The sequence below is a fragment of the Phascolarctos cinereus genome, unplaced genomic scaffold (assembly GCF_003287225.1).
Source record: "Phascolarctos cinereus isolate Bilbo 61053 unplaced genomic scaffold, phaCin_HiC Scaffold_4;HRSCAF=312, whole genome shotgun sequence".
Taxonomy (NCBI): domain Eukaryota; kingdom Metazoa; phylum Chordata; class Mammalia; order Diprotodontia; family Phascolarctidae; genus Phascolarctos; species Phascolarctos cinereus.
In genome coordinates this window covers 510,846,358-510,872,571 of record NW_027555847.1, presented here as the reverse complement: position 1 = coordinate 510,872,571, position 26,214 = coordinate 510,846,358, and the positions used below count along the sequence as shown (strand labels likewise).

At 37.0% G+C, this 26,214-nt stretch overlaps 1 protein-coding gene across 1 annotated transcript in view; it reads left to right on the top strand.

Moving 5' to 3' along the window:
* EPB41L3 (erythrocyte membrane protein band 4.1 like 3) overlaps positions 1-26,214 on the top strand; it is a 169,752-nt gene that overhangs the window by 95,222 nt on the left and 48,316 nt on the right. The window contains 2 exon segments of the mRNA XM_078153493.1: positions 21,264-21,368; positions 22,619-22,661. Coding sequence (XP_078009619.1) covers positions 21,264-21,368; positions 22,619-22,661 — 148 coding nt within the window.

The following is a 26,214-nucleotide window of genomic DNA, read 5'->3' as shown; positions in this document are numbered from 1 at the left end:
TTCCTGCAATCTAGGTCAGGGATGGCTTTGGAATTGTTGAATTAAAATATCCAGATTAGACATCAGAGCATGAACTGTTCTGAAGAGTGGAGATGTCTTATTAACAAATGAAATAACCTTGTCAAACAGCTGTTGTGTGTGCTTTATTCTAATGGTCTAATTGTTTCCTAAAGCGGGTGCAGTAAAAAGTAGACCTTGGAATCAGTCTACTTTTCTCTACTGTCTTTTTCAGATATGAATGACAAAGAGCTGATGCATCGCCAACCCTAACCATTGACTTTGATAAATGGAAACTATAAAAAAGAAGCTTATAATTCTTATGGAATATTAATTTTATAGCATATAAACCATTTTTGATCGCAGTGCTTTCATTAGACTGATCTTGTAAGGTACATGAACAATTTTTAGTTATTACTCTAAATCAGAATACTCCAGCAAAGTCTAGAGTTGATCCATTTTAAAAAAATTGGTATGGTAGACTGTGTCTGCTGCATTTCTTCTTAGTAATGCACAGATCAAGGAGAATTCATAATACTTGATATTAGGGATGTTACCTAAATTGACAGTTTAATGCAGTATACTTTAAGATTACATTTTATTATTATTTGGGGTCCTGGTAACATATTTACTGAGTACAATACAAGTTACAGCAGCTGTCATCTTAGCCTAAGGGACTTAGTCAGAATGGTTTTTAAATATTTCATTTCTTTAGATGAACGGAGTTCATTTTAAATTCTCCTCCAAATAAACAAATGCAAATTCTTGCCAGGGTAATTTCTAAAAGTTGAGTTATGCTTTTTGTATTCAAATTGCCTTGTCAATATTATTTTAATGAAAAATGCATAATTCCTTTATTTGCACAGTCTCTGTGCCTGATATTTAGTATCCATTGCTAATACTATGCAATAGCTTTTTTTAAACTAGTATTTTTTTTTTACTAATACTTAATGCATTTGCATTGTCTGTGTGTGTGGCATATATCAGAAGTAATATCCTGATAAGGTTGTGTTTCTTTACCTGTAGAATACTAAATCTTTAGAGCCTGGCAGTATGGTATCTCAGTATTAGACCTAGCCAGGACTTGGCTTCGGACAAAGAAGACACATTCCTATTTGTTCCAGTTCCAGAATTAGAACTAACCCATCAATCTTCTTAGTGGTATTTAGCAATCATTCTCTTCTTTCCCCCCCCCCCCAGATTAGTACTGGCTTTTTAGGATTGTGAGCTCAAATAGTATTAATATAGGTTGTCTCCAATAGAGGAAATGGTGTTATAAGATGTCACTCACATTTGGCATATGGATCTAACTCTGGTCCTGATAGTGTTAGATAATTGATCCTGGGCAATATTGTTATTGTGTGTTAGATATTATTTTGTCATACTAAACATAATACAAATCTAGAAGCAAGAATGAGGGACTAAAATATTTAAACACTAGAAAAGATTTTTTTTCTTTGAAATATGTTGCTTGAATTTGAAAGACTAATCCAGACTATTATATGCTCAACTAAACAGAGGGAAATGGCCTGAAAGCATCACTTGATATATAATTACTTGTAATAGATTTGTTCTTAACAGACATTCATTTGCACTTGGGGGATATATGTGTGTGTGTGTGTGAGGAGGGAGGAATGCTCTGTCACTTGTGAAAAAAATTTTTTTCTGTTAAAGTAGTTGTATTTGTTTAAAATATTTTATTAAATTAAAATTAAGTATTTTATTACATATTTATTTAAATATTTAATTAAAATTTTGTTTTGAAAATAATTCTGAATTATAGTTCTTTAATGTGTATATTATACGTTTAATAACTAACTTTTCTCCCTCCATTCAAGTGCCATTTAAAATAGCCAACTAAAAATAAGAGTTTTTAGACAATAAATATTTCTTGTATATTTTGTTTTTAAAATTAATATTTTCCACACTGACATGGCTGCTGACAGTGCTGCAAATCTTTGTGAGAAATAATAGGTTTGTAGGATGTGAAGATGATCTATCTAGTACAACAGCCTCAGATTATTGTTTGTATTATAAAAATGGCGGTTTGTTGTTATCATGTTACCCTCTTTTATTTTTATAATTATACTGCCTTCTGGGAAACTGTCAAGAATCAATAGCCTACCATGGTTTTAGTACATGTTGTAGAGTTCTTTTAAAGACATATTAAGGCCATTTTTAAAGAATAGATTTTAAGAATATTCTTAAATAACCATTCCATTCAAAACTAACCATTAAGAACATACAGAGTAACTTAGTTTTAAGTTGTAATTTCCTTGTAAATGTTCTTTTTCTTCTGCTGTCTATTTTACATGGACATCATACATTTTACTCTGACAACACACTTTAGCTTTATGTCCTGCATCCTTAACAGATTAACAGCAGGAAATATTAGCAGACTATTTTTTGCCAGAATCTCATGTGTGTTGTGAAACTCTTTGTGAAATGATGCTCAGAATGTGTTGCTGGCTGAGAAGAATCATCCTTAAATGAAAAGCTATTATTTACCATAGTGTGACTCTGCATGGTGAACACCAAGTTTCTAATTGAAACAGACACTAAAAATGCTAAACTAAATGAAAAATGAAGCAGATCGTAGGGGAAATAAAAGTTTACTAACAACCCAGAGTATAAATGGACTTTTTTTTTTCAGTTGTACAAAAAAAATAGGATTTTAATCTAGAAAAGATCTTATAGATGAGTTATTACAAATGCCTCATTTTAAGAGTAAACAAATTGAGGCTTCTTTAAGTGAATAGTCCAATGTCACACAGATAACAGTGTTGGATTATGAGTTGGATTAAGAAGTCCACAAACAGACCTATGTAAAAGGATGCAATAGAGTGCTGTGCATTAGGGACAGAAATAGGTCAATGGAGCTAGAACATGGAGAGTATGAAGGGTAGTAATATGTACTAAGCCTCAAAAGGTGGGCTGGAACCAGACTGGGAATGGCTTTAAATTTCAGAAAGTCAAACAACAGACTCCTCCATCGAGCTATCCACACTCATCTCTGCTTCTTTAACCTCCCATTCACTTCTAGTAAGTTAGCTTCTGACCCCACAAGTTGACTGAAAATGTTCTGTTGAGCGATACTGATTGGTACTGGATTATTAAATAGAATGGCCCCCTTTCTCTCAGTTTTTTTAGAAAGAAATATTTTTAACTTCTGCAGCATTTGGCATTGTTAATTACCTTCTCCTTCTGGATACTACCTCATCCCTAGGTTTTCATGACACTGCTTTCTCCTGGTTCTGTTCTCCCCGGTCTGGCTGCTTCTCAGTGTGTTTTTGTGATCATCATTCATGTTCCTTTCCTTATTGGTGGGGCTACCCCAGGAATGTGTGTCTTGGGCCTGTCTCTGCCTCAGATCTCACCATCTCCCAGAGATTAAATCATCTTTATGTAGATGATTCCCTAACCTACACATTTAACCCTCATCTGTCTCAAGATTTTGTCACACATCATAACCAATGATGGATATTTCCTCCTAGACATCCTGTAATTTTCTAAAACATTTCAGAATTCATTATCTTGCCACCCAAAATCCACCCTTATATGCTACTTCTGTTTTTCTGTCATGGATAGTATACTTCTAGGCATCCAATTCCCAACCTATGAACTATCCAACCCTTGAACTCTCCCTTACCTTCTATCTCCAATTAATTTTTAAGTCTTACCATGTTTACCTCTAGAGCATCTTTGTCACCATGGCTCAATCCATACAGCCACCATTACAGTCTGGACCCCCATTAACTTTTTCTTAGATGATTACAGTCATTACCTAGTTGGTTACATGTCTTCCATTTCTGCCCTTAACAGTATGCTGTCTCTATAGCTGCCAAATTGATGTTCTAAGCTCGGTTTTGACCATGCTACTCTACTGCACAAGAAACTCCAGTGGCTTCCAGTTATCTTTAGGATAAAATAAACTTTTCTCTGTTTGACATTTGAGGCCCTTCACAATTTGGTTCCAGTCTTATTCCAAGTTGGTTTACATTATTCCACTCCACTTTCTGGCCAAATTAGCTGTTGTTCAGTCCTTTCGATCATGTCTGACTCCTCAAGACTCCTTCGGGGCTTCTCTTGGCAAAGATACTGGAATGCTTTGCCATTTCCTTCTCCATCTCATTTTACATTTGAAGAAACTGAGGCAAACAGGCTTAAGCGACTTACCCGGGTTCACACAGCTGGTAACGATCTGAAGTGGAATTTGAACTCAGGAAGCTGAGTCTTCCAGACTTCAGACCCAGTGCACATTCTGCTGTGCCACCTCACCTCTCCACCAAACTAGACTACTGTTTGATATTTCTTAGACATGCCATTCCATTTCCTACCTCATTGCCTTTGCATAAGCTTTCACCCACGTCTAGAAGGTTGTTTCCTCACCACCACCATTCCTACTGGAATCAGTTTCCGATTCATTTCAAAACTCAGCTCAAGTGCTTTTCCATGAGGTCTTTCTTGATCTTCCCTGTTGTCAGTGCTCCTCCTTGAAATTACTTTGTACCTTGTACCTCGGTTTATATACATTGTGCATAGTTTGCATTAACTGATCTATGAAGATGTTATTCTTTCCCAGGATCATGTAATTCCTTGGGGGAAGGGACTGCTTAATTTCTGTTTTTGTATGCTCAACATCCAGCACAATGCCTGGCATAGAGTAGATGTTTAATTAATGCTTGTTCAGTTGAAACCACTGAATACCCTGTGTATATATTCTTCAAAATTATAATGGGAGCACACTCATTCTAGGACAGCTGTCCTGACTGCCTGGAAAGCTTCCCTGGCTTGTTCATTCAGGGACACCTCCCTAATCATTGGTTCAGTGGACTATAAACTTCCATAAGTACATCATGGGATATTTTCCCCCTGACCAGGAATCACTGCTTGTAACATAAAGGAGAAACAGCACAGTTTAGTGGAAAGAACACTGGCTTTGGGATCAGCTGAACTGTGTTCAAATCCTGGCCCTTCTTCTTATTTCTTTGGGCCATCGTTTTCCTTTTCTAGAATTCATTTTCATTATGTGCAAAATCAAGGCATTCTGCTAAATAACTTCTATGTTAACCTTTCAGCTCAAAATTTTTGCGCCTATCTTGGACATGCAGTATGTAGAATGAAATGGCTTATTAATGCAGAATGCCTGTCAGCAGAAAAATGTAATCTGATTACAGTGGCATTGACAAAAATAACTATATTCCGCCTGGGTTGTACGAGATTTGAAATATTATATAAAGTTCTATGTGCTAATTAGAGAATGGCCACTAGTAAGCATGATATCATCCAGAGATGGGCAAGCAGGATTGGTTGAATAAACTAAGGATACTTTATCTGAAGAGAAGTCTTAGCAAGTTCATGGTAGCTGATGAAATACTTGGATTTTCATGTTATTGTTATTATTATTAATGTACAGTATGTCTTGAAAGTCTTAATACAGTTTTAAATTTTGATGATTTCATAAGCATAAACACTACAAACAAAAAATTTAAACAATTATTTAAGATTTTAAAATATTAATGTTATTAAAATTCAACATAATCACTATCTTGTGCTGTATATCAATCTAGTTGAGTTTTTGAATGTTGAGAAAAATAAAAATCTTTCATCATTTGCTCCTCAGTGACCGAAGGGGTTGTATTTGTAATCCTAGCCTTAAGACCATCCAAACAGTAAGGGTTTGCTGCATACAAAAGATGTGACCCCCAAAAGAAAAAGTCTAATGAATTTATTATTTGCAAAATTAAATATGAAAAGAAATATTAATAATTAACTTTAAAGTAGTGCTTTTTGTAATTTGTAACATTTATACTGCTCAAGTTATTAAAGCTTAAAACTGTACTTAGAATTTTGGAATACTCCATATATATGTCTGTTATGTATTTCCATATGTGTGTGCATATACATACATATATACATGTATATGTATATGGCAAACATGTATATAACAGTTCACAATTTTTTGTACAATCCATATTCTTTGCTTATTAAAATGTTAGCATTTGATGATTAATAAATTTACAAAATGAAGAATTTCTGAAAGTGGTATTATGCTAGTTCTTTGCTTCAGAGAGCAGAACTAGGGGGCAGTACGTGGAAGCTACAGAGAACAGATTTAGGCTTTATGTAAGAACAATTACCCCCAGATTTTGAGCTATTCAAAAGTGAAATCCATTGTTGGTGACCACTTGTTGAGTACTTTGTAGGAGAGATTCTTGTTCAGGTATGAGCCACCACCAACGTCCCTTCTAACTCTGAGTTTGTGATTTTATGAAGAAGAAGAAGAGAATGAACACAGACAGGGTGCAATAATATGACTAGAATAAAAAAGTCTGCATCCTAAAAAACTGTTAATCACATTCAGAATAAGATAGAAGCATAAAAGCTAGAAAATGAGAGTGTCTAGTGCCAAAGGGGCAAAAACTTTAATGCCTCTTTACCCACCTGCTTTTATCTTCCTAAGAATTGTCATTGCATGTTATAATCTTTGTTCAGCAATAGTCTCTTATTGTAGCAGCAGTCAGTCTGTGGAGTATATGACTGTCTGCCTGAAGGCTGTCCGTTCATGCCACCTCTAAACATGGAATCATAGAGTATCAGAGCAGGAAGGGACTTTAGAGATAAACTAATCCAACTTTCTCATTGTTCAGATGAGGGAAACTGAGGTACAGAAAAGTTTTGATTCATTCAGAGTCATACAGCTCATTTGAGAAACCTAGGACTGGGAAACCTTGTCTCTGACTTTGAATACAGAACTTTTCAATTATTTTATGTCTAAGGGAAAAAAAAATGTGACTTACCTCCCTTTTATTCATTCTCTTTCTGACTAGTCCCACTAAACTTTTTCCCAGCTACCAAATGTTTCATAAATGTTCTTTCCTGCCCACAAACCTGGGTGGGAATAATTACCTGTACTGTGTGGATGTTTGTAATTAGGATCATATCCCACTTGAAAACATAGTCACTAAAAGACATTTTGTAAATTTTAAATTTTCCACATTAGTTAATTTTGTATAAGTAAAAAGTATCACCTGGTTCTGTTAGTCATTTTATGAAAGCACACACATAGTGCCTGACTTTTGCAAAAAAGGTGGGGGTGGGAGGTGGGTGTATTCCCATATCTTCTTTGATGCCAGGCTTGGTCGTTATAATTATATAGCCTTCATTTTCAATATTGTTATCTTTTTGCGTATTGTTTTCCCACTTCTGCTTATTTCACTTTATATGGTTAATATTTATTCCCATGCTTCTGTATTTTTCATATCACAATTTCTTGCAGCACAGTAATACTCCCATCCCATTAATGGGCTGCAGTTTGTTTGGCTTCTCTCTGGTCTATGGCCATTTACTTTCAACAGTGCCATCTTGAGGCTCCATTAAGTGAGGCAGAGCTTTCAGGACTAACCAAGTGCTTATCTTCTTTTATTTAAGTTTTATGTTCAATTCTTGGTTCCATATTTTAGGAAGAAATTTGAAAGCTAGAGAGCATCTAGGGGAGGGTACCTAAAATGGTGGAAATCCTTGAGTTCGTACCATATAAGGAATAATTGAAGGAACTGTGGAAGAGAAAATTGGGAGGTAGAAACAGTATGATGTAATTGTTTTCAAGTCCCCAAAAGGATGTTATTTGGAAGGATTAGGCTTGTTCTGCTTGGCCCCAAAGGGCACTCTGGAAGTTGTAAAGAGGCGTATTTAGGCTTTATGCAAGAAAAAATTTCCTGAACTATTGGAATGATGTCAAAGTGGAATGAGCTGCCTTAGGAAACAGTAGGTACTTTCTTACTCACAGTCTTTAAGTAAAGTTTGAGTGATTGACTATCTTTTATAGATGGAGATTTTTTTTTCTTTCCCCAGGGATGGATTAGACTAGGTGACATTTAAGATCTCTAACATTTCTGACATTATTCTATATTTTGAAATTATTTATTATTTTATTTCTGAAATTATTCTATGATGTTTTGCTATAACACTGGGATGGAGTATAACAACTTGGTTCCATCTTTGTGTCCTATCCTAAAGGGTTAGAGTTAGGGTTAGTGAAGTATTGAAGGAATCTTGTGTTGTAGAAGACCTTAATCTATATGGCATTTCCAAGCCTGGGTATTATATCAAGGTGTGGATGTGCATGTGTGGCAAAATAGGCAGAGCTCTGGACATGGAATAAGGGAAACCTGAGTTCAAATTCAACCTCACATTTTAACTAGCTGTGTTACCCTGGGCAAGTCAGTTAACCTCCATCTGTCTCAGTTTCCTCATCTATAAAATGGGCTTGTGAGGATAAATGAGATAATATTTGTAAAGTACTTTGTGAAACTTATATAATATGTGTTGTACATAAATATGTTGAGGATTGGAAGAATTTGGGAGGGCAGAATTTAGTGTGATTGGTTCCCTAGGAACTAATCTTGTCTAGCTCCACTTACATTTTAAGCAATTGTATAGTCCATGCAAGGTTAGAAACTTGCAGCTCCCATGTGTTACTCTTCACTGGCATTTATGGTAACACATAGGACTTGACTCATCACAAAATAATTACTTTATGTGCCCCGGGTAGTGGAAATTTTTGACATTAGGAATACATATGCATTTGATTTCACATATATAATTGATATCATATTACTTCTCAAGGGATGGAGGAGGGGTGGGAGGGAGAAAGAATTTGGAATTCAAATTTTTAAAAAAGGAATGTTTACAATTTTTAATATATAATTGGAAACTAATGAAATAAATAGAAATGTATTTTTTAAAAAAGAAATACATGCATTTGTAAAAGTCAAGATATTAAAGTGTTCTTTGCTGCTTTCCTTTCCAGCTACCCACCTGCTGTACACAAAATGGTGTTGTAGCTTGCCACTTCTAGCACTGGGTCTAACATCAGGAATAATGTAGATTTCTTAAAGCTTTGCAATTTTACTTTGTTCTTTTCAGTACTTAACAGTGGAGATTCTTAGAAATTATCAGAAGCCTGTGTGTTTACTGCAGGAGTCTTTCAGCAGTGGGCTTGGGAGGAGGACAGAGCCAAGTTGGAAGAATGGGTGGTGGCAGTTGTGTATAGGGGTACAGCATTGAAAGCCTTCTGAACTCTAATCAGTGCAGTGTCCTGTTGTGGCTTCGGAGGACCAGTGGGGAAGTATGCCTCCCATCACTCCCATCCCTGCGCTCTAGGGAAAGAATGAGGCAAACATTGCCTACACACACACACACACACACACACACACACACACACACACACACACACACGCACATACATATATACATACATATATATACAGACATACATATATACGCACATACATACACACATATACATATATACATACACATATACACATATATACATATATATTTTTCATTTTGCTTGAATGTACTTGTTATAAGGCAAGATTGTTGTTGTTCTTGATAGGGGAAAACTATTGAGAAATTATTGGTTTAAAAAAAAATCAAAGGGGCAGCTAGGTGGCGCAGTGGATAGAGCACTGGACCTGAAGTCAGGAGGACCTGAGTTCAAATGTGGTCTCAGACCAAACCCTTGATACTTACTAGCTGTGTGACCTTGGGCAAGTCACTTAACCCTGTTTGCCTCAGTTGTCTTATCTGTAAAATAGAAGTGAAGAAGGAAATGGCAAACCACTCCAATATCTTTGCCAAGAAAACCCCAAGTGGGGTCGCAAAGAGGCGGACATGAGTGAAACAACTAACCAACAAAGGACCCTTTACTACCTGAGATATAGAGAATGTGTCTGAAAATGTATGCATAGGATTCATATGCGTAGAATCACTGACACTTACTTCTTCTTTATCCTCATTCTATTTAACTTCCCAGCCCCTTGTTCTTTGCCTTTTACTGCCATCACTCCATTTATACTTTATAAAGTGCTTTGAAAACCTTAAAACTCTATAGAAATGTCAGGTTTGTTTTTTTGTTTTGTTTTGTTTTGTTTTGTTTTTTTTACCATGGGAATGCTTCTTTGCTGACTTTAAATCAGGCATTGCGATACCTCCTGCCTCATAGAGTTCTTTGCAAGGCCTCAGTTTTCTTCAGGGACCCCTGAAATAATTAATTTAGCATTTACATAGATTCCTCCCCACCTCAAACTTAATTTTTCACATGCTTGTAATTTCTCTTTTACTTCTGAAGGGTTTTCCCCCCCATTTCACCTCTGTCTTTTAATTTCTAATTTCCATGTCTGTAGGTAGGTATTTCTCCCTCAAGCTTTATCCTCCTTGGCCTTGACATCAAAGGCCACTTAAAATATATGTTCTCCTGAATCTGTTGGCACAGGCTTTCTGTGACTCGGCAGTGTTCTGTTGCGGTGAGATTGTCACAGGCATGCTGCTGCCACAGGCATGCTGCTCCACTTACTGTGTGAAAACCATGTTGTTTTAAAATGATGAGCTGCTGGTATAATGGTGAGCTCTATGATGCTTGCTGATAAAACTGTGAAGTAAAACAGTGATGGAAAACATCAGGGGGCGTGGTTAAAATGGTGTGTTTGTGTGAATATATGAGATTTCAGAGATTTTTGACCTGCCTAGGCCTGGAATTTAGGTTTGTTTTTCATCGACACGTCCCCTCCTCCCCTTATTTTATTTGTCTGCCCGCCTGAAGCTTTCTAAACAGATAAATACATAGATGTAGAACCATAGACAGAGCTCTTGCCTTGAAGGCAGAGGATCTTGGTTTAAATCCTTCCTCTTCCACTATGTGTGTGACCTTGGGCATATCACTTAACCATTCTGGGCCTCAGTTTCCTCATTTGTAAAAGGAGGGTGTTGAACTAGACTTTGTTGGGAGACAAAGAGAGGTTAAGTGACTTGCCCTGGGTCACACAGCTCGTAGGTGTCTGAGGCCAGATTTGAAATCAGGACCTCCTGACTCCAGGGCCAGCGCTCTATCTACTGTGCCACCAACTACCTTCCACGTGACGTTTAAGGTCTTTTCTGCCTCTAAACCTGTAATCCTATGGTCCTACTTAATTTCTTACAGCCTTCCTTCCCTGCCTGTCACTAAATAGAAAACCAGTCAATATTTTACTTTACCCATGTGCTACCACTATCCAGGGACAGACAAGATCAGCTGCATATTTATATTAGCTTTTTAAACAAAACAGCATATGGGAGAAAGCGATTTTTGTGGTGGTTGTGGTGGTTTTTTGCTGTTTAATTTTTCTAAGATAACTTCAATGAATACATTGGGGTAAGGACCGAAGATTGTTTTTAAGCAAACTAAATCAACTGTTGGCGGAAAATGGAGAGCATAATGCGGAAAAAAAGAAACCTATAATATCAGAAATCTGTCAATTCTAACCTGCTCAAGTTTAGAGAAGATTTTTAAGAGAGTATTTTCAAAGCATAATTAAAAAAAAAAACGCAAATACCACAAACTCTAATTGAGTTTAATTTTTTTTAAACCCAGTGAAAGTATTGAAATGTTTTCACCAGCTACGTTATTGTTTAAGTTTAAAATTAAGACTTTACCTTTTGAGAGGCAAGTTCCAGAGCTAGCTCATCACAGATATTCTTCCCAAATTGGATTTCATTAACTCATCTTCATTTGGGCTGCAACGTAATGTAAAGGCTCTTATGTAACTTCACAGTAGAGATGTTCTGCGGCAACTAACATGACATATTTCTAGCTCTGGTATTATCATAATTCAGTAATTCAATTCATTAGATACTTATTAAGTAGCTACTATGTGCCAGGCACTGTGCTAAGGGCTGGGGTTACAAATAAGAAAAAGAAAGACAATCCCTACCCTCCAGGAGCTTACAATCTAATTGAAGAAGACCACACAAAGGAGGCTAGAAAGGGAGGACAGGACATGAAGAAGTACCCAGCATTTGTTTTGTGAAGTTCAAACCAAGCAGAGCTTCACATGGAAAATGGAGAGTCAGCTGGAAGGTCCAGATCTGTTCCCTCTATAAAGGAAGACTTTGGAATGAGGTCAGTGCTCACAACTGAAAAATGATCTGACAGCAACAACAAAAATTTGTCAATGGTACAAAAAACCTTTTTGATATCACTAAGATATTAATATTCTAGGGAGAGCAATGTGATTAGACATGCTTCATTATTTTTGAGAATATTAGTTTAGTACTTTTTGATAGCAGCAATTGGAAAGTCTGATTCTAAGTTGAGTTTATCTTGATATTTGGTTTTATTGGCTGGGGTAGGTTTAAAAAAAAAGATGTCTTACAAAGATAAATCCAAATGGAAAAAATACATCATTGACCATGCTTACTAAATTCTGATACCTATTTTCCTATCTTGTCTACCAGTTATTTAGAAGTTTTTGTTACAATTCACTCAGTACATTTTTTAATCTTCCCTTATTTCAGTCATTTGTTCTTACAAATTGATTGGAAGATGTTGATTTCTTTTATTTGTAACAAATGGGTTCAAGACCCATTCAGACTTATTTGGAAGACTTTTGTTTAAAGTTTGGAAAATACCATTTTTATTGTTGTTGTTGTTTTTTAATATGTCGATAGGACATTTAAAGGTGATATACTAGCATCACTTTAGAAACAAGCTTGGTTTTTAACCATTTTATTAATCATGATGTCTTCATGCTATCACTAACATTAATGTTTTAGCTAGTGAGATTTATTTTTAATAATAGTGGATGTGAATTACATTTCAAATAATCTATTATGATTTCACATTTTTTTAATAAACCTCATCAGATCTGGTTATATTATCGTTGTTTTAACCTCTTGACATAGTTGAAAAAAGCCCCTATAGTAGGAGATACCAATGCAGTTTCTTTCCATTAATTTCTTTTTTAATCCATTTGTCCATTTGCTGAGGGTTAGTATAGTTCAAACAAGATACCATCATCCATAAATACTCTTGACTGCTTATATGTAACAAAAATCAAACAAATGTTTGAGGGCCATTGTCCAATCCCTTTGTGTTTTGGAGTTCCAACTCTCCCCACAAATATCTCCAGCTGTACATAATGTATGACCATCTAACACGTGGGCCAAGTGAGGACACCAATATCAGTCAATTAATAAATAGTTAATTGCTTTCTATGTACAAAGCACACTGGTAAGTACCAAGAATCCAAAGAAAAAGTAGAAATGGTCCCTTGCACTCTTGGCACTCACCATCTGATGTAGGAAACAACACATCCATCAGAAGGTATATGCAAGACATAGTACAGAGTTAGATGAAAAGTAACATTAGTGGAGAACGCACTAGTAGCTTGGAGGGACCAGGAAAGGCCACCTGCCGAAGATAGTGCTTGAGTTAAATTTTGAAGGAAGTTATGGGGTCTGCGAGACAGAAGTAAAGGGGGAAAGCATTCCAGAAATGAGAAGCAACTATATAAAAAGACATAGAGTTGGGACAAAAAGCAACACGTATGAGTAGCAGCAAGTAGGCCAGTATAGCTAAACTGTAGAGTTTATGGAGATGCGGAACATGTGCTAGACTGGAAAGAAAGGAAAGGGGAAGGTCATAAAGAATATAAGTATCCAACAAAGGCATTTATATTTGTTCCCAGAGATAGTATAGGGAAGCACTGATGTTCATTAAGTAGAAGGGGTGACATGGTTGGACCAGCTCTTTGGGAAAGTAACTTAGGCAGCTGAGTGTAGGATGAATTGGAGTGGGGAAAGACTTAAGGCATGGAGGCCAAATAGGAGACTCCTGCAGTAGTCCAGGTGAGAGGTGAAGAAGACTCGAGCTAGGGTCATGGCTTTGTTAATAGAGAGAAGGGGTAGTATCCTAGAGGTGCTGTGAAAAAAGAAATGGCAAGATTTGGCAAGTGATTGGATGTGTGAGGCAAAGAAAAATAAGGAATAGAAAATGAAACCGAGGTTGTAAATCTGGGAAGGTGATGATATCCTTAACAGTGTTAGAGAAGTTTGTGAGAAGACTAGATTTTGGGCGAAAGAAAGTATGCATTTTATTTTGGACATGTTGAGTTTGAGATGCGTACAGGACACCTGTTTGGAAGGATCAAGAGATAGCACATAATGCAGAATTGGAGTTTGGGAGAGATAGTAGGGCTGGATATAGAGATCTGAGAGTCATTTACATAGAGATGCTAAGCGAACTTATGGAAACTAATGGGATCTCCAAGCAAAGGAGTATAAAATAAAAAGTGAAGATACCTGAGGACAGAGTCTTGGGGGACACCTGTAGTGTGCATGACATGGATTTCTGCAAAACTGAGGAGTCATCTGCTAGCCGGTCAGCAAGGAGGGAAGAGAACCAAGAGAGAGAGCAGTGTCATCAAAATCTAGAGAGGAGAGGTTATCCAGAAAGAGAGGGGCACCGACACAGCCAAATGCTTCAGAAAAAAATCAAGTATGAGGATTGAGGAAAGTATATTAGATTTGGCAGTTAAGAGATCATTGGAAACTTTGGAGGGAGTGATTTCAGTTGAATGATGAGGTCAGAAGCCAGATTGCAGAGATTTCAGAAGAACATTTGGAGAAGAAATGGAGGTGCTAAGTACCAATAACTTTTTTAGGGAGTTTAGCTGAGAAGAGGAGGAGAGATGTGGGACAGATAGTGAAGAGGAATGGTACAATATAGTGAGGGTTGTTTAAGTGTAGGGGAGAATTAATATCTTTATAGGCAGCCGAAAAGGAGTCTGTATTTAGGGAGTAACTGAAGATTAGAGAGTGAGGAGATAATGGAATCAGTGTTTTGGAGAAGAGGAGAAGGAATGGAAGGAAATAGGGTTCGTGTAGTGATTGACCGGTGCAAGGAGGACTACATCTTCATCAGAGTCTAGAGTGAACAAGAAGATAGAAGTGGATAATATTAGATAGAGGCGAGAGAAGACAGAGCTTTCTGCAAATTGTGATTTCTTTGATAATAGGAAGCTCTCAGAGGAAAAATCGCTTTTTACCAATGCAAGTCAGCACAGTCTTTGTAACTTAGAGTATGTTTAGGGAATGAGAGAGAGTTGTGGGCCACTGAAAACTTAACATGGTCGGTAGCTCCTGAGGTAGGACCTGAATCCAGGTCTTCCTATCTCTCTAGCTCTGTATCCATTATGCCTCTTGATGTAGCCATGAAAATTGGTACTGGAAACTTAAAATAAATTAAACTAGGCCCAAACTAAATTGCATTCTGAGAAAGTAAGTCATTTTTTGTTTTTGTTTTTTTGTAAAAAAGGCTATGACTTTATATTCTTGGTACCTAAGACTCTTTAGGTCAGAACATCATAAAATACTAGTCAGCCAGTCAGTAAGCATTTATTAAGTACCTACTGTGTGCCAGGCACTGTATTAAGTTCTGAGGATAGAAAAAGAGGCAAAAGATAGCCTCTACCTTCAAGGAACTCATAGTCTAAAGGAAGAGACTACAAGTAAGCTCTATACAGGACAAATAGGAATTGATTAATGGAGAGAAGGTACTGGAAAGGGGCACAGAAAAATTTACCTTGAAAGATGGGCTTTCAGTTGGGTCTTTAAGAAAGTCAGTAGGCATGGGGAAAAGAGAGGGAAAATGTTTGGTGCCAAGAGATGGAGTGTTTTGTTTGTGGAACAGCCAGAAAGCCAGTGCCACTGCATCAGTCATTAAACTGTGCCAAGCACTGTGCTAAGCACTGGGGTTACAAAAGTAAGTGGTAGGGAGTAATGTGTGAGCAGACTGGCAGCAGGATTGGGGAGAGGGGTTAGATTATGAAGGGCTTTGAATGCTAAACAGAAGACTTTGTATTTGGGGCAGTTAGGTGTTTCTGTGGAGTCAGGAAGACCTGAGTTCAAATATAGCCTCAGATGCTTACTAGCTGCCTGACCCTAGCGAAATCACTTCACAGCTGTTTGCCTCAGTTTACTCATATGTAAAATGGAGATAATCATGGCACCTACCTCCAAGGGTTGTTGTAAAGATCAAATGAGATAATTGTAAAGCCCTCAGCACAGTGCCTGGCACATAATAGGTGCTATATAAATTTAGTGATGATGTTGTTGATGATGATGATGTTGATTTGATCTTGGAGGTGATAGGGAATCACTGGAGTTTACTGAGTGGGGAGGGGTGGTGACATGGTCAGACTGTGTTTTAGGCAAATTGCTTTGGTGGAGGATGTATTGGAGTGGGGAGAAAGAGACTTGTGGCAGGCAGAGCAACCAGCAGGCTATTTTAATAGTCCAGGTGTCAGGTAATAAAAGCCTGCATGAGGGTGGTCCCAGGGGCTGTATTTGAGAGATGTTGCAAAGGTAAAATGGAAGGTCTTGGCAACAGATTGGATATGAAGGATGAGAGGTAGTGAGGAGTCCAACATGACACGTAGGTTGGGATCTTGGGGGATTGGGAGGATGGTGGTGCTTTTTATTTTTCTTTTCTTTCTTTCTTTCTCTCTCTCTCTCTCTCTCTCTCTCTCTCTCTCTCTCTCTCTCTCTCTCTCTCTCTCTCTCTCTCTCTCTCTCCCCTTCTCTCCCTCTCTTTATTTGTCTATCTATCTATGGCTAGGCAATGGGGTTAAGTGACTCTCCAGGGTCACACAGCTAGGAAGTGTTATGTGTCTGAGGTTGGATTTGAACTCAGGTCCTCCTGAATCCAGGGCCAGTGCTCTATCCACTGTGCCACCTAGCTGACCCCCAGGATAGCAGTGCTTTTAACAGAAATAGGGAAATTTGGAAAAGGGGAGGATTGAGGAGAAAGATGATGTGTTCAGTTTTGGACTATTGGAATGTATTGGAAGAGGTGGTGAAAGTTGTACCGGTTGGAAAAATTAGGAGAGGCAGGTGAAAGATTTATTTAACCTTGTGTGCCAAGTTACCTTATTAAATTTCTTTTGCTCATTCTTCAAATACTAATATGATGACACTGATAACAAAAGCAGATTAGTGACAAATCAGCTCCTCCTAAGTGTGATAAATGGGAGTAATAAATCAGTTTCTTTAAATCGTCCTTTAATTCCTCGGACAAGCTATTCTTCTAGCATAGCCAATATGTAAAGGTTCTTAAATGTCTTGTGTTTTCCAGGAAATAATGCTGGTGTATTGCAGGGAGTTTAGAAAGATGCCTCATTCTATGGGAGGGTTATAGAGAGGGAAGGATGGTTAATAGTGGAATTGAATTGAATCGGAACTATTTCTGTTTCCTTTCCAGCTTCCATTTTACAGCAATTGAAAATTGTTCATTGGCTTGATCTGTTACAGATTACAGTCTCCCCTCATTGTACAGATGATTTTTATGAGGGGCTGTGGCCACTGAGTTCACCACCTTGTGTCCAACCCTTTGTGAATACCGCATGTCCAACCTCAGCCTGAGCTGAGCGAGGTTGGTTTTTAGTGAGCCATGGGCTGCTGGCTGACTTCTGGAAGTGTTCTGGCTAGGCTAGACCTACCAGAGGTTATACTTTATACTAGCATAGCTTCTGGAAACCCTGGGACTCTGCGTCATCACGATGAAACATTGGCGATCAACTTGAATGTAAAAACACAGTATATTATTAAGACAAATGTTCCTTGGTTACTGGAGCGGGCATCCAACTTTTTGCTGAGCCCCCAGGAGAAAGCAAAGCACTAGCTCAGTTGCTAATACCTTTCATTTCTAGAATATGAGAAAATCTTGATTCAGACAGTTAAGCTGCTTTCTTCATCTTATCTACCTGAGACTGGAGAGCAATGAACCAGTCAGTGGAAAACTTGGGCTGAGGGGAATCTACAACTGAATCAGGTTATTTAAAGTGAAATCAACTTTACTGGATTGTTTGTGGTTGATAGAGAAATGTCTGTATGTGATGTACACACTCCTTTGAGTTGGAGATGACTTAGCAAGTCAGAAGGAATGGTAGTTTCTTTTCTAGACTTTAGTAGTAGTGTTAATAATGAAATTTGTCATTGAATTTATGATTAGGAAAGTGATTTCCCCCAAGGTTACCCATCCAATTTTTCTCTAATGGTGGCTACAAATGTATATCCAGTTGTCAGTAATGTATATGATATTCATTCAATGACTTATTGTAGAAGACAGCACAGCATAGTAGAAGGGGCATCAAGAGAACTAGGTTAGCATCTCTGCTGCTTGGGAGATCTCTTGCTCTGGACAAAGGGTTTGATGTCTCTTGGAACTCATTTTAGTACTGCTTACACTATCCATTTCTAGGGCTTATTTGGGAGAATAGAGTCCTTTTTAAATGTTAAATGTGAGTCATTGTGGTAATGTTGATTGCTATAGTAGTGATTTGGCTATAGGGGCCACAACACTCACAAGACTTAAAATATCTAATGATGATTTCCTTTGTGCTCATTTAGTTTTGATTATATAGAAAATGTTACATAAAGGAAACTTGTCTCCCAGCCTTCCTTCAGCATAAATTATATGTGGCTGTCAAATAGTAGGAATAACTGACTTTATAATATTTATGAAGTTCAAACTGACAATGTTTCACTTTCATGCTACTCATTCAAATCCAGTGAATAATACTTTTATTTCAGCCTATGATGCATTTCTGTTAATATACAATTTTTTTTATCACCAATGTTTTTTCAAATGTACAATAGAAGATAGAACTCTCTTCAACTAGGCTTTAACCTACCTACCATAAATTTCTTTTTACTAAATAATTATGATTTGGGGAAATAAAACTTTAATTTTCAGCATAATTACCTATTGCATGATCTTTTGCATGCCTATCATTTTATTACGTCATATATTTATGAAGTGCAAATTAGCAGTGTTTAATTTTTCGTGCTACTCATTCAAATCCGAGTATTGCTTTTATTTCAGCTTCATGTGACATTTCTGCTATCATGCAATTTGCCGGTCACTCAGTAACATTTAGTAAGTACCTACTATGTGCCAGGAACTGTGCTAAGCACTGGTAATGCAAAGAAAGGCAAAAGACAGTCCCTGCTTTTTGAGGAGCTCACATTTTATGGCAGGAGACAACATGCAAGGCTGTATACAAACAAGATATATACGGGATAAGTTGGACATAATCAACAGAGGGAAAACACTAGAATTAAAGGAGATCAGAAAAGGATTCCTGTAGAAGATGTGATTTTAGCTGGAACTTGAAGGAAGCCAGAAGAGGAGAGAGAATTTTACAGAGTAGGGACAGGAATTGAAAATGTCCAGAGTCTAAAGATGGAGCGTTGAGGTAAATGAGGAGGTTTGAGAAACAGCAAGGAAGCCAGTATCACTATATAAAAGAGTAGGTGGTGGGGTGTAAAGTCTAAGAAGATTGGAAAGATGTGTGTGGGAGGAAGGTTATAGAGGGATTTGAATACCTGAGGATTTTATAGTTGATCCTGAAGGGTGCCACTGGAGTTGATTTAGTAGGAGGATGACATGGTTAGACCTACACTTTAGGAAGATCATATTGGCAGCTGAGTGGAAGATGAATGGAGTGAAGAGAGGCTTAAAGTATTACAGCTACAGGCAGACTATTCTAATAGTCCAAATGTAAGGTAATGAAGGCTTGCACCAGCCAATGTTAGAGGAGAGAAGGAGGTATATGTGAGACATGATACGGAGGTAAAAGTCAACAGATTGGATACAGGGAGTAAGAGTGAGTGGTCGAGGAAGATGTTCATGGAGGACTGAGAAGATGCTGGTGCCTTAGACAGAACAGAGAGGTTTGAAAGGGCAGAGAGTTTGGAAGAAAGATAATGAGTTCAGTCTTGGACATGTGGAATTTCAGATGTGTATAGTACATTAAGATGTCTTTTAGGCAATTGGAGGTGAGAGCCTAGAGATCAGCATAGAGCTTAGGTATAGATAAGTAGATTTGAGAGTCACTAATATAGGGATGATCCCTGGGAGCTGTGAAGTCATCAGGTGAAATAGTATAGAGAGAAGAAGGCCAAGATATAACCCTCATATAACTGAAACAACTTCACATAATAACAACAACCACCACCAAATAGCAAAGCGCATATGTTATCACTAGTACCTCCAAGCTGGGTCTCTGCCCTATAGCCCAGACAGAGTAAGTCAAGGATTTTTTTCCCCTTTCTCATCGAGTTCCCTGACTATAAACCAGCTCCCTAGGGTGATTAATATCTGATATGAAACCTAGAATTCAAACTCAGCATGGCAATTCATTGATGTAGAGTAGGAATTATTTCAGCTTTCTGGAGAAAGTATAAAAATTTACCACTGGACTTAATAGTTCATCATATGCTTCAAAAAGAATCATGAGGCTGTTTAAACAAGACTATTTTAAATGTTTCTCACATGTTTAAAGCAGTATATTTGGATATCATGAGCCTATATGTAGGTTTGTATGTGGAGCTATGTACATACTGGCATTAGAGCTTACTGGTAGCATATGGATACTACAACTTGGGGCCTATTGTAAGATGATGTTTTTAAAATGATATAAGATGATTTTAGTTCATAGCCGTAGCATTATGGCTTGAGAGTGATCAATAATTTAAACTCCTATTTGGAGATTTCAGTAGACAAGTCAAGTGCCCAGCAGGCAAATAATCGCCTCAGGTGACTCCTCAAGACCCAACCTTGCTCTCCACCCACCAAAACCTCCTCTACCACACTTTCTTAATGTAGTTTGAATGATGTTTGGGGTTGCCAGGTGCAGTACAATGAGAGGGTGGAGCACTGCAAGACAAAACATAGCATGAGGAGGGGAAATAGAGCACAAAAAGGGACTCGGGAAGGTGGAAACTTGTGGGATTCACTGAGATGCCCAGTAAAAGCAGGTGCCAAAATATTTGAATCCCTCATGCTTTTTATAGGGTTAAGTCAAGCAGGACTAGACACTGGGGAGAGGGACAGGGGCACCCCACCTGGTTGTGTAGGTCACTGTTCCGGGATTTGTGCAGATTCATGCTAGGAGAGCAGCTTCATTGGTAATCCAGCTCCCTGCCAGCTTTCTGCCTTTTGAGCTGTCCTTCCTTTGGCCACGTGGGATTTAGGCTTCAGCAGGGAGGCTCCTTAGTAAAGTCTCCTGTACACTGTTGCCTGACTTGTGGTTTTTGGATGCTCATCCCTTAGTCATTTCTGTTTTACCTCCTTAGGACTTTTTTACTTGCCCAGCACAAGACTTGTGATCATATCTGTGAATAAAGATTTAGAAAGCAGTGTTATAATTTACATCTTTAGCTTTGCCTTTTGAATATTTCCAGAAGTCTTTCTTTAGCTCAGTCAGTTTTACCCCATTGCAGATGAGTCTTTCTGAAAAAGAGTGAGAATGAGAGTGGTTTTATCTGCTTTAGCAATCTTCCTCCCAATTTTTTTTTGAAATGCAGCATGAAGTATGTTAAATGGTGACTCATAATATTTAAGAAAGAACTTAGCTTTCTTTTTTTTTTCCTACCCACAGAAACGTTCCAGAGGCCAAGTGCTATTCGACAAAGTGTGTGAACATCTGAACCTGTTAGAAAAAGACTACTTTGGTTTAACATACCGGGACACTGAAAACCAAAAGGTGAAATAATCCGTTAGCGTTATCTTGTATTAAGAGCAAGGAAAATATCTTGGGACTAATCTACCTTTTCATTGAATAAACTAAACTAACCAATTATTTTACATATTTTATGGGTTACATTCCCTTTTTCTTTCTATCTTTTGAATCCCTAGGACTTCTAATTTCATCCACCTTTCACCTACACTTAACTCCTACCCTATCTTACCAGAAGTCACTTAATTACTTTACTTTGTTGTGAAAACCCCTGGGCTCTGGATCCAGTTTTGACAGTACTGATCTGTGAGACTTGGAGCAAGTCATCAACCTTCCTGAATTTAAGTTCCCTGATCTGTAAAATGAGTGAGTTAAAGTAAATTAAAAGCAGCTAGGTAGTATAGTGGGTAGCGTGCAGGTACTGGAGTGAGGAAGACTCATATTCCTGAGTTCAGACATTTACTAGCCATGTGACCCAGGGCAAGTCACTTAACCCTATTTGCCTCAGTTACCTCATCTGTAAAATGAACTGGAGAAGGAAATGGAAAACCATTCCCATAGCTTTGCCAAGGAAACCCCAAAATGGGGTCATGATATACATAACTAAAACAACTGAACAACAACATTTACATCTGTCAGTTAACAAGAGCTTGTGATGTACCAGACATTGTGCTAAGTTGCTGGGGCTACCAAGGAAGGCCAAACAGTCTCTGCCTCAAGGAGTTTACATTCTAATGGGGAAGACAACATGGAAATAAATAGGAACATACAAGATACACAGAGCAGATGGAATATAACCTCTGAGAGGAAGATTTTAACAGCTAAGAAACCTGGCAGAGTCACTAATGTAGAGGTGCTTTTCTGCAAAGAAGAGAGGAATGGACCAAGCATCAATTATGTGCTAAATTAGATGTATCTAATTTCATCAAGCTATTTGTTTGATCATATTGACCCTCCTGTAATAGCTTTCCTATATCTGTGCTAGATTGACCCCTTAAAACCAATGATAGTAAACTAATTTCTTGAAAAGTGCATTAAAAATGAACTGCCTGCAGTTCTGTCCACAATCAGAGACTGAGAAGAGTGTCCAGAAAAATATAATGCCTGAAAGGAGGCGAAGGAGCATCCAGTTGGAGTTAATGGTGTGAGGGACTTGGATAGTGCCAGCTGCAGTAAGGAATCACCCTGGGCATGATTAGTAAGTGTGTGTGTGCTTAATGAACCCCAAGTTACTTTTAACCTTTTGATTTAATTCCAAAATGTGACTTCTTTTTCAGAACTGGCTAGATCCTGCTAAGGAAATAAAAAAACAGATCCGAAGTAAGTGTTACTGAATTCTTTTTTGGACTGTTGGAAAGAATGTGGGGAGAACTCATACAGAAATGAAGTGTTGAGCTGGTGACTGATGGCTGTGCAGAAAATACTATAAACAGTATTATATAAGAGAGGTTAAAACCACAGGTCCCTCATTATAGCTCCTATTTTTACTATTTGCAATGAATCTAGTGGTGAACAGCACATTGTATGTACCTAGGTGCTTAATAAGCCTTATTTATTTAATTGAACTTCTATCATTCTATTAACAATGACTGTTCTTTTTATTTTCAGAAGCTGTTATGATTAAAGAGAAGCTTTTTTAAAAAATATTTAAATCTAGGAAGATTTTGTTTTCAGAAAATTATTTTAGTGAATGAAAATATAAATGTAATAAATATATTTATGTCCACATACTTCTCCACTGATATTAATAACAACTAGCATGTATATAGTATTTTAAGATTTGTAAAATACTTTGCATGTTATCTTATTTGAGAGAGTATTACACTATTGGGATTGATGCTCTATCCCAGAGATTCTTTACTTGGGGTCTGTGAGCTGCTTTTCTTTGAAATCCTATATATTATACTTTATGCATTTATAAACATTATTATACACAGATCAAAGCATATTATTTTCACTTTATCTTTTTCATGGTTTTTTCCCCCCTTTTTGTTCTGTTTCTTTCACAACATGACTAATATGAATACATGTTTTACGTGATTGCACATATATAGCCTGTATCAAATTACTTACCATCTTAAGCAAGGGGGAGGCAAGGAAGTAAGGAAGAAAATTTGAACTCAAAATTTTATATAAAAAAATTATTTATACATGTAATTGGAAAAAAATAAAATGCTTCCTACTGGGGAGAAAACCACATCATTATTCTGAGGAGCCCGTTGGCTTCTTCAGACTGCCAAAGGGATCAATGACACAAAATAGTTTACAAACCCCTGCTCTATACTTAATCAGTCATATAGTTCATGTAGTTTTTAGTTGGCCATTAACAAATCAAAAGTAGCTAACTTATAGTCTTGTAAAAGAAATCCTGCTATAAGAATATAGAAAGCAAGCAAATGGAAATTATCATTTCACACTAGAAATGTAATTATATGTCACCATAATTTTTTGTTGTTGTTGTTGGTTAGCTGGTCTGCACTTTCATTGGTCCTTGAAAAGCCATTAAAGGAGTTGCTTTATCATTATTCACTGAATCCAGCCTGTCTTTCTTGGAGTCCAGTAAATGAATTCATTTTGATTATAAGTCCCACATTTCCTCTTTTCAACAATTACCATGAGTAGGAGGAACAAATAACTTCTTCCAGTTGCCTATGGAATAAATTACTTTGAGATAAAAATGCCCAAAGTACCACAAAGAGATAAGATAAGTCAATGGGCATCTGATAGGTAATTGTACTTAAAACTCCACTGTAGCAAAACCGTGGAGGTTTCTTCAGGAAAAAAGAAAACAACAAAACACAACATCCCAAAGCCTAATCTCTTGGTATTGACAGTCCTGATGATAATTTATACAATCAAGCTTCCTTTAACACACACTTTAAATTTTATTTAATGTGTTTCCCTAACCAGCAGCTTGTCAGAGAAGTAGTGTGACCGTAACAGATTAACTCATATTAAAGCCAGAGATGACTGCCGTTGTGATAAATAGTTGAAAATACAATTATTTTTGCTTTGGAGAGTTTTTAAAAAATTTAGATGCTGAAATTTTCTCAAGAGCTTTCTCTGTAGTCATAGGAAACCACATGTAGTCACATAATTAATGCATAGTAATTAGTACTCTTCTAATAATTGCAAAGTACTTTAAAAATGTAACACTACAAATAAGATACTATGATACTATTAGCAAAAAGCCTGCTTGAATAGTTTAATTTGGTTACAACTTGTTGCTAGAGTTCTGTTTTCCCATTGTAACTTTATATTTTGTCTCCTAACTGTCCTTAAAGCCAAAGGAAAGAATGAGCTATCAGACTTTGTATGTTTTCCATTATACAGATCACATTACATGTACCTTGCTCATTTTGAAGAAAATTAAATGATCACCTCTAGCCCATTGATAAGAACACAGAAAAAAAATTGGGATAAAAATAGATTTTAAAGACAGCATATAAAATTATCTATAGCAATTTTTGTTTATACAACATTACTTCTGTCTTATTAGAACTCCCATTTTAAAATTCAGCTAGACAGTTCTGTGATTCTGTGTGTGTATGTATGTGTGCGCATGTGTGTAATGCGTATATGAAATACTTGGGACAGTAAAAACATGGAAATTTATTGACATAAAATAAACCACACAACTTTTTTGCATTCTTAGGAAACTTTAAATATTTAATAAGTCCTCTTTTTGCTACAGTAGTCTGTATAGCAGGATTTGGCATTGACCTCACAAGATTTTTGAGATATTGTCTTTAAGTCTTCATAATGAAGTCTCACTTTTATTACATTGCATATCAAACATGTCTTTGATAATTTGTTCATTTTCCCAAGTCTACTGTGTGTGTGTGTGTGTGAGTGTGAGTGTGCGCGCGTGCGCATGCATCTTACGTGTTTTCATTGGGTTTTAGATTCAGAACAGTTCCCAGACCCCTGAAACATAGTTAGCTCCGTAGCTCCATCAGTTGGACATATTCTGTGTCATGGTGCAAGGTCAAATTGCAGTTCTCTATCTCCATTTAGGAATTTCTTTGATTCTGGAACAATTCTGTTTCTCAGTACATGAGCATATTTTATCAGAGTTCACTCCTTCCATGAGTACAAGACTTCCTAGACCAGCAAAAATAAAAAATTCCTAAAACACTTTTTAGATAGGTGTTTTACAGTCATTGAAGTATACTCTTTGAGAGCTGTGATTTTTTTTATTATCAAATTTTATTTTTAATTTCTGGAATACAACAAGCATTTCGATAACATAGTATGATAAACAAGATGATTGCACAAGAAATTGCAAATCTGCTATGTCTAACTTGCCATTCCTTCCAAATATGCAACAAAATTATCATGTAAATTTATTTTTTTCTTCCCTGTCTCCTCCCAGTCCTTGAGATGGCTATCATTAGACATTGTGTGTATATGTGTGTGTGTGTGTGTGTGTGTGTGTGTGTGTGTATGTGTAAACTATTCTATCCATAAACTTTTGCATATTGGAGTGTAACAATCAGTGTGTATATGTGTGTGTGTATACATACATACATACATACACACACACACGTGTAAATGTATGCATGATCATATTTTTCCACACAAAAAACGTTGCATGGTGATGGCACCATCCCATGATCTTCATCAATTTAGTCCAAACCACTCCATTTTCTCCTATTATTTCCCTGCTTTTACTTCTGTCTCTGTGTCCATGTTTTTCTATGTTTCTGATTCTTTTCTTCCCCACCTGATAAGCCCCTTTGTCCCTTTAATCAAAACTTATATGAGGTTATTCTCCTCCTCAAGCAGGAGACTGTGAGCTCCCCAATATGACTACCACCAATCCTATCTCTCCAGAAAAAAAAATAATGAAAGTGTCATTTTCACATCTATT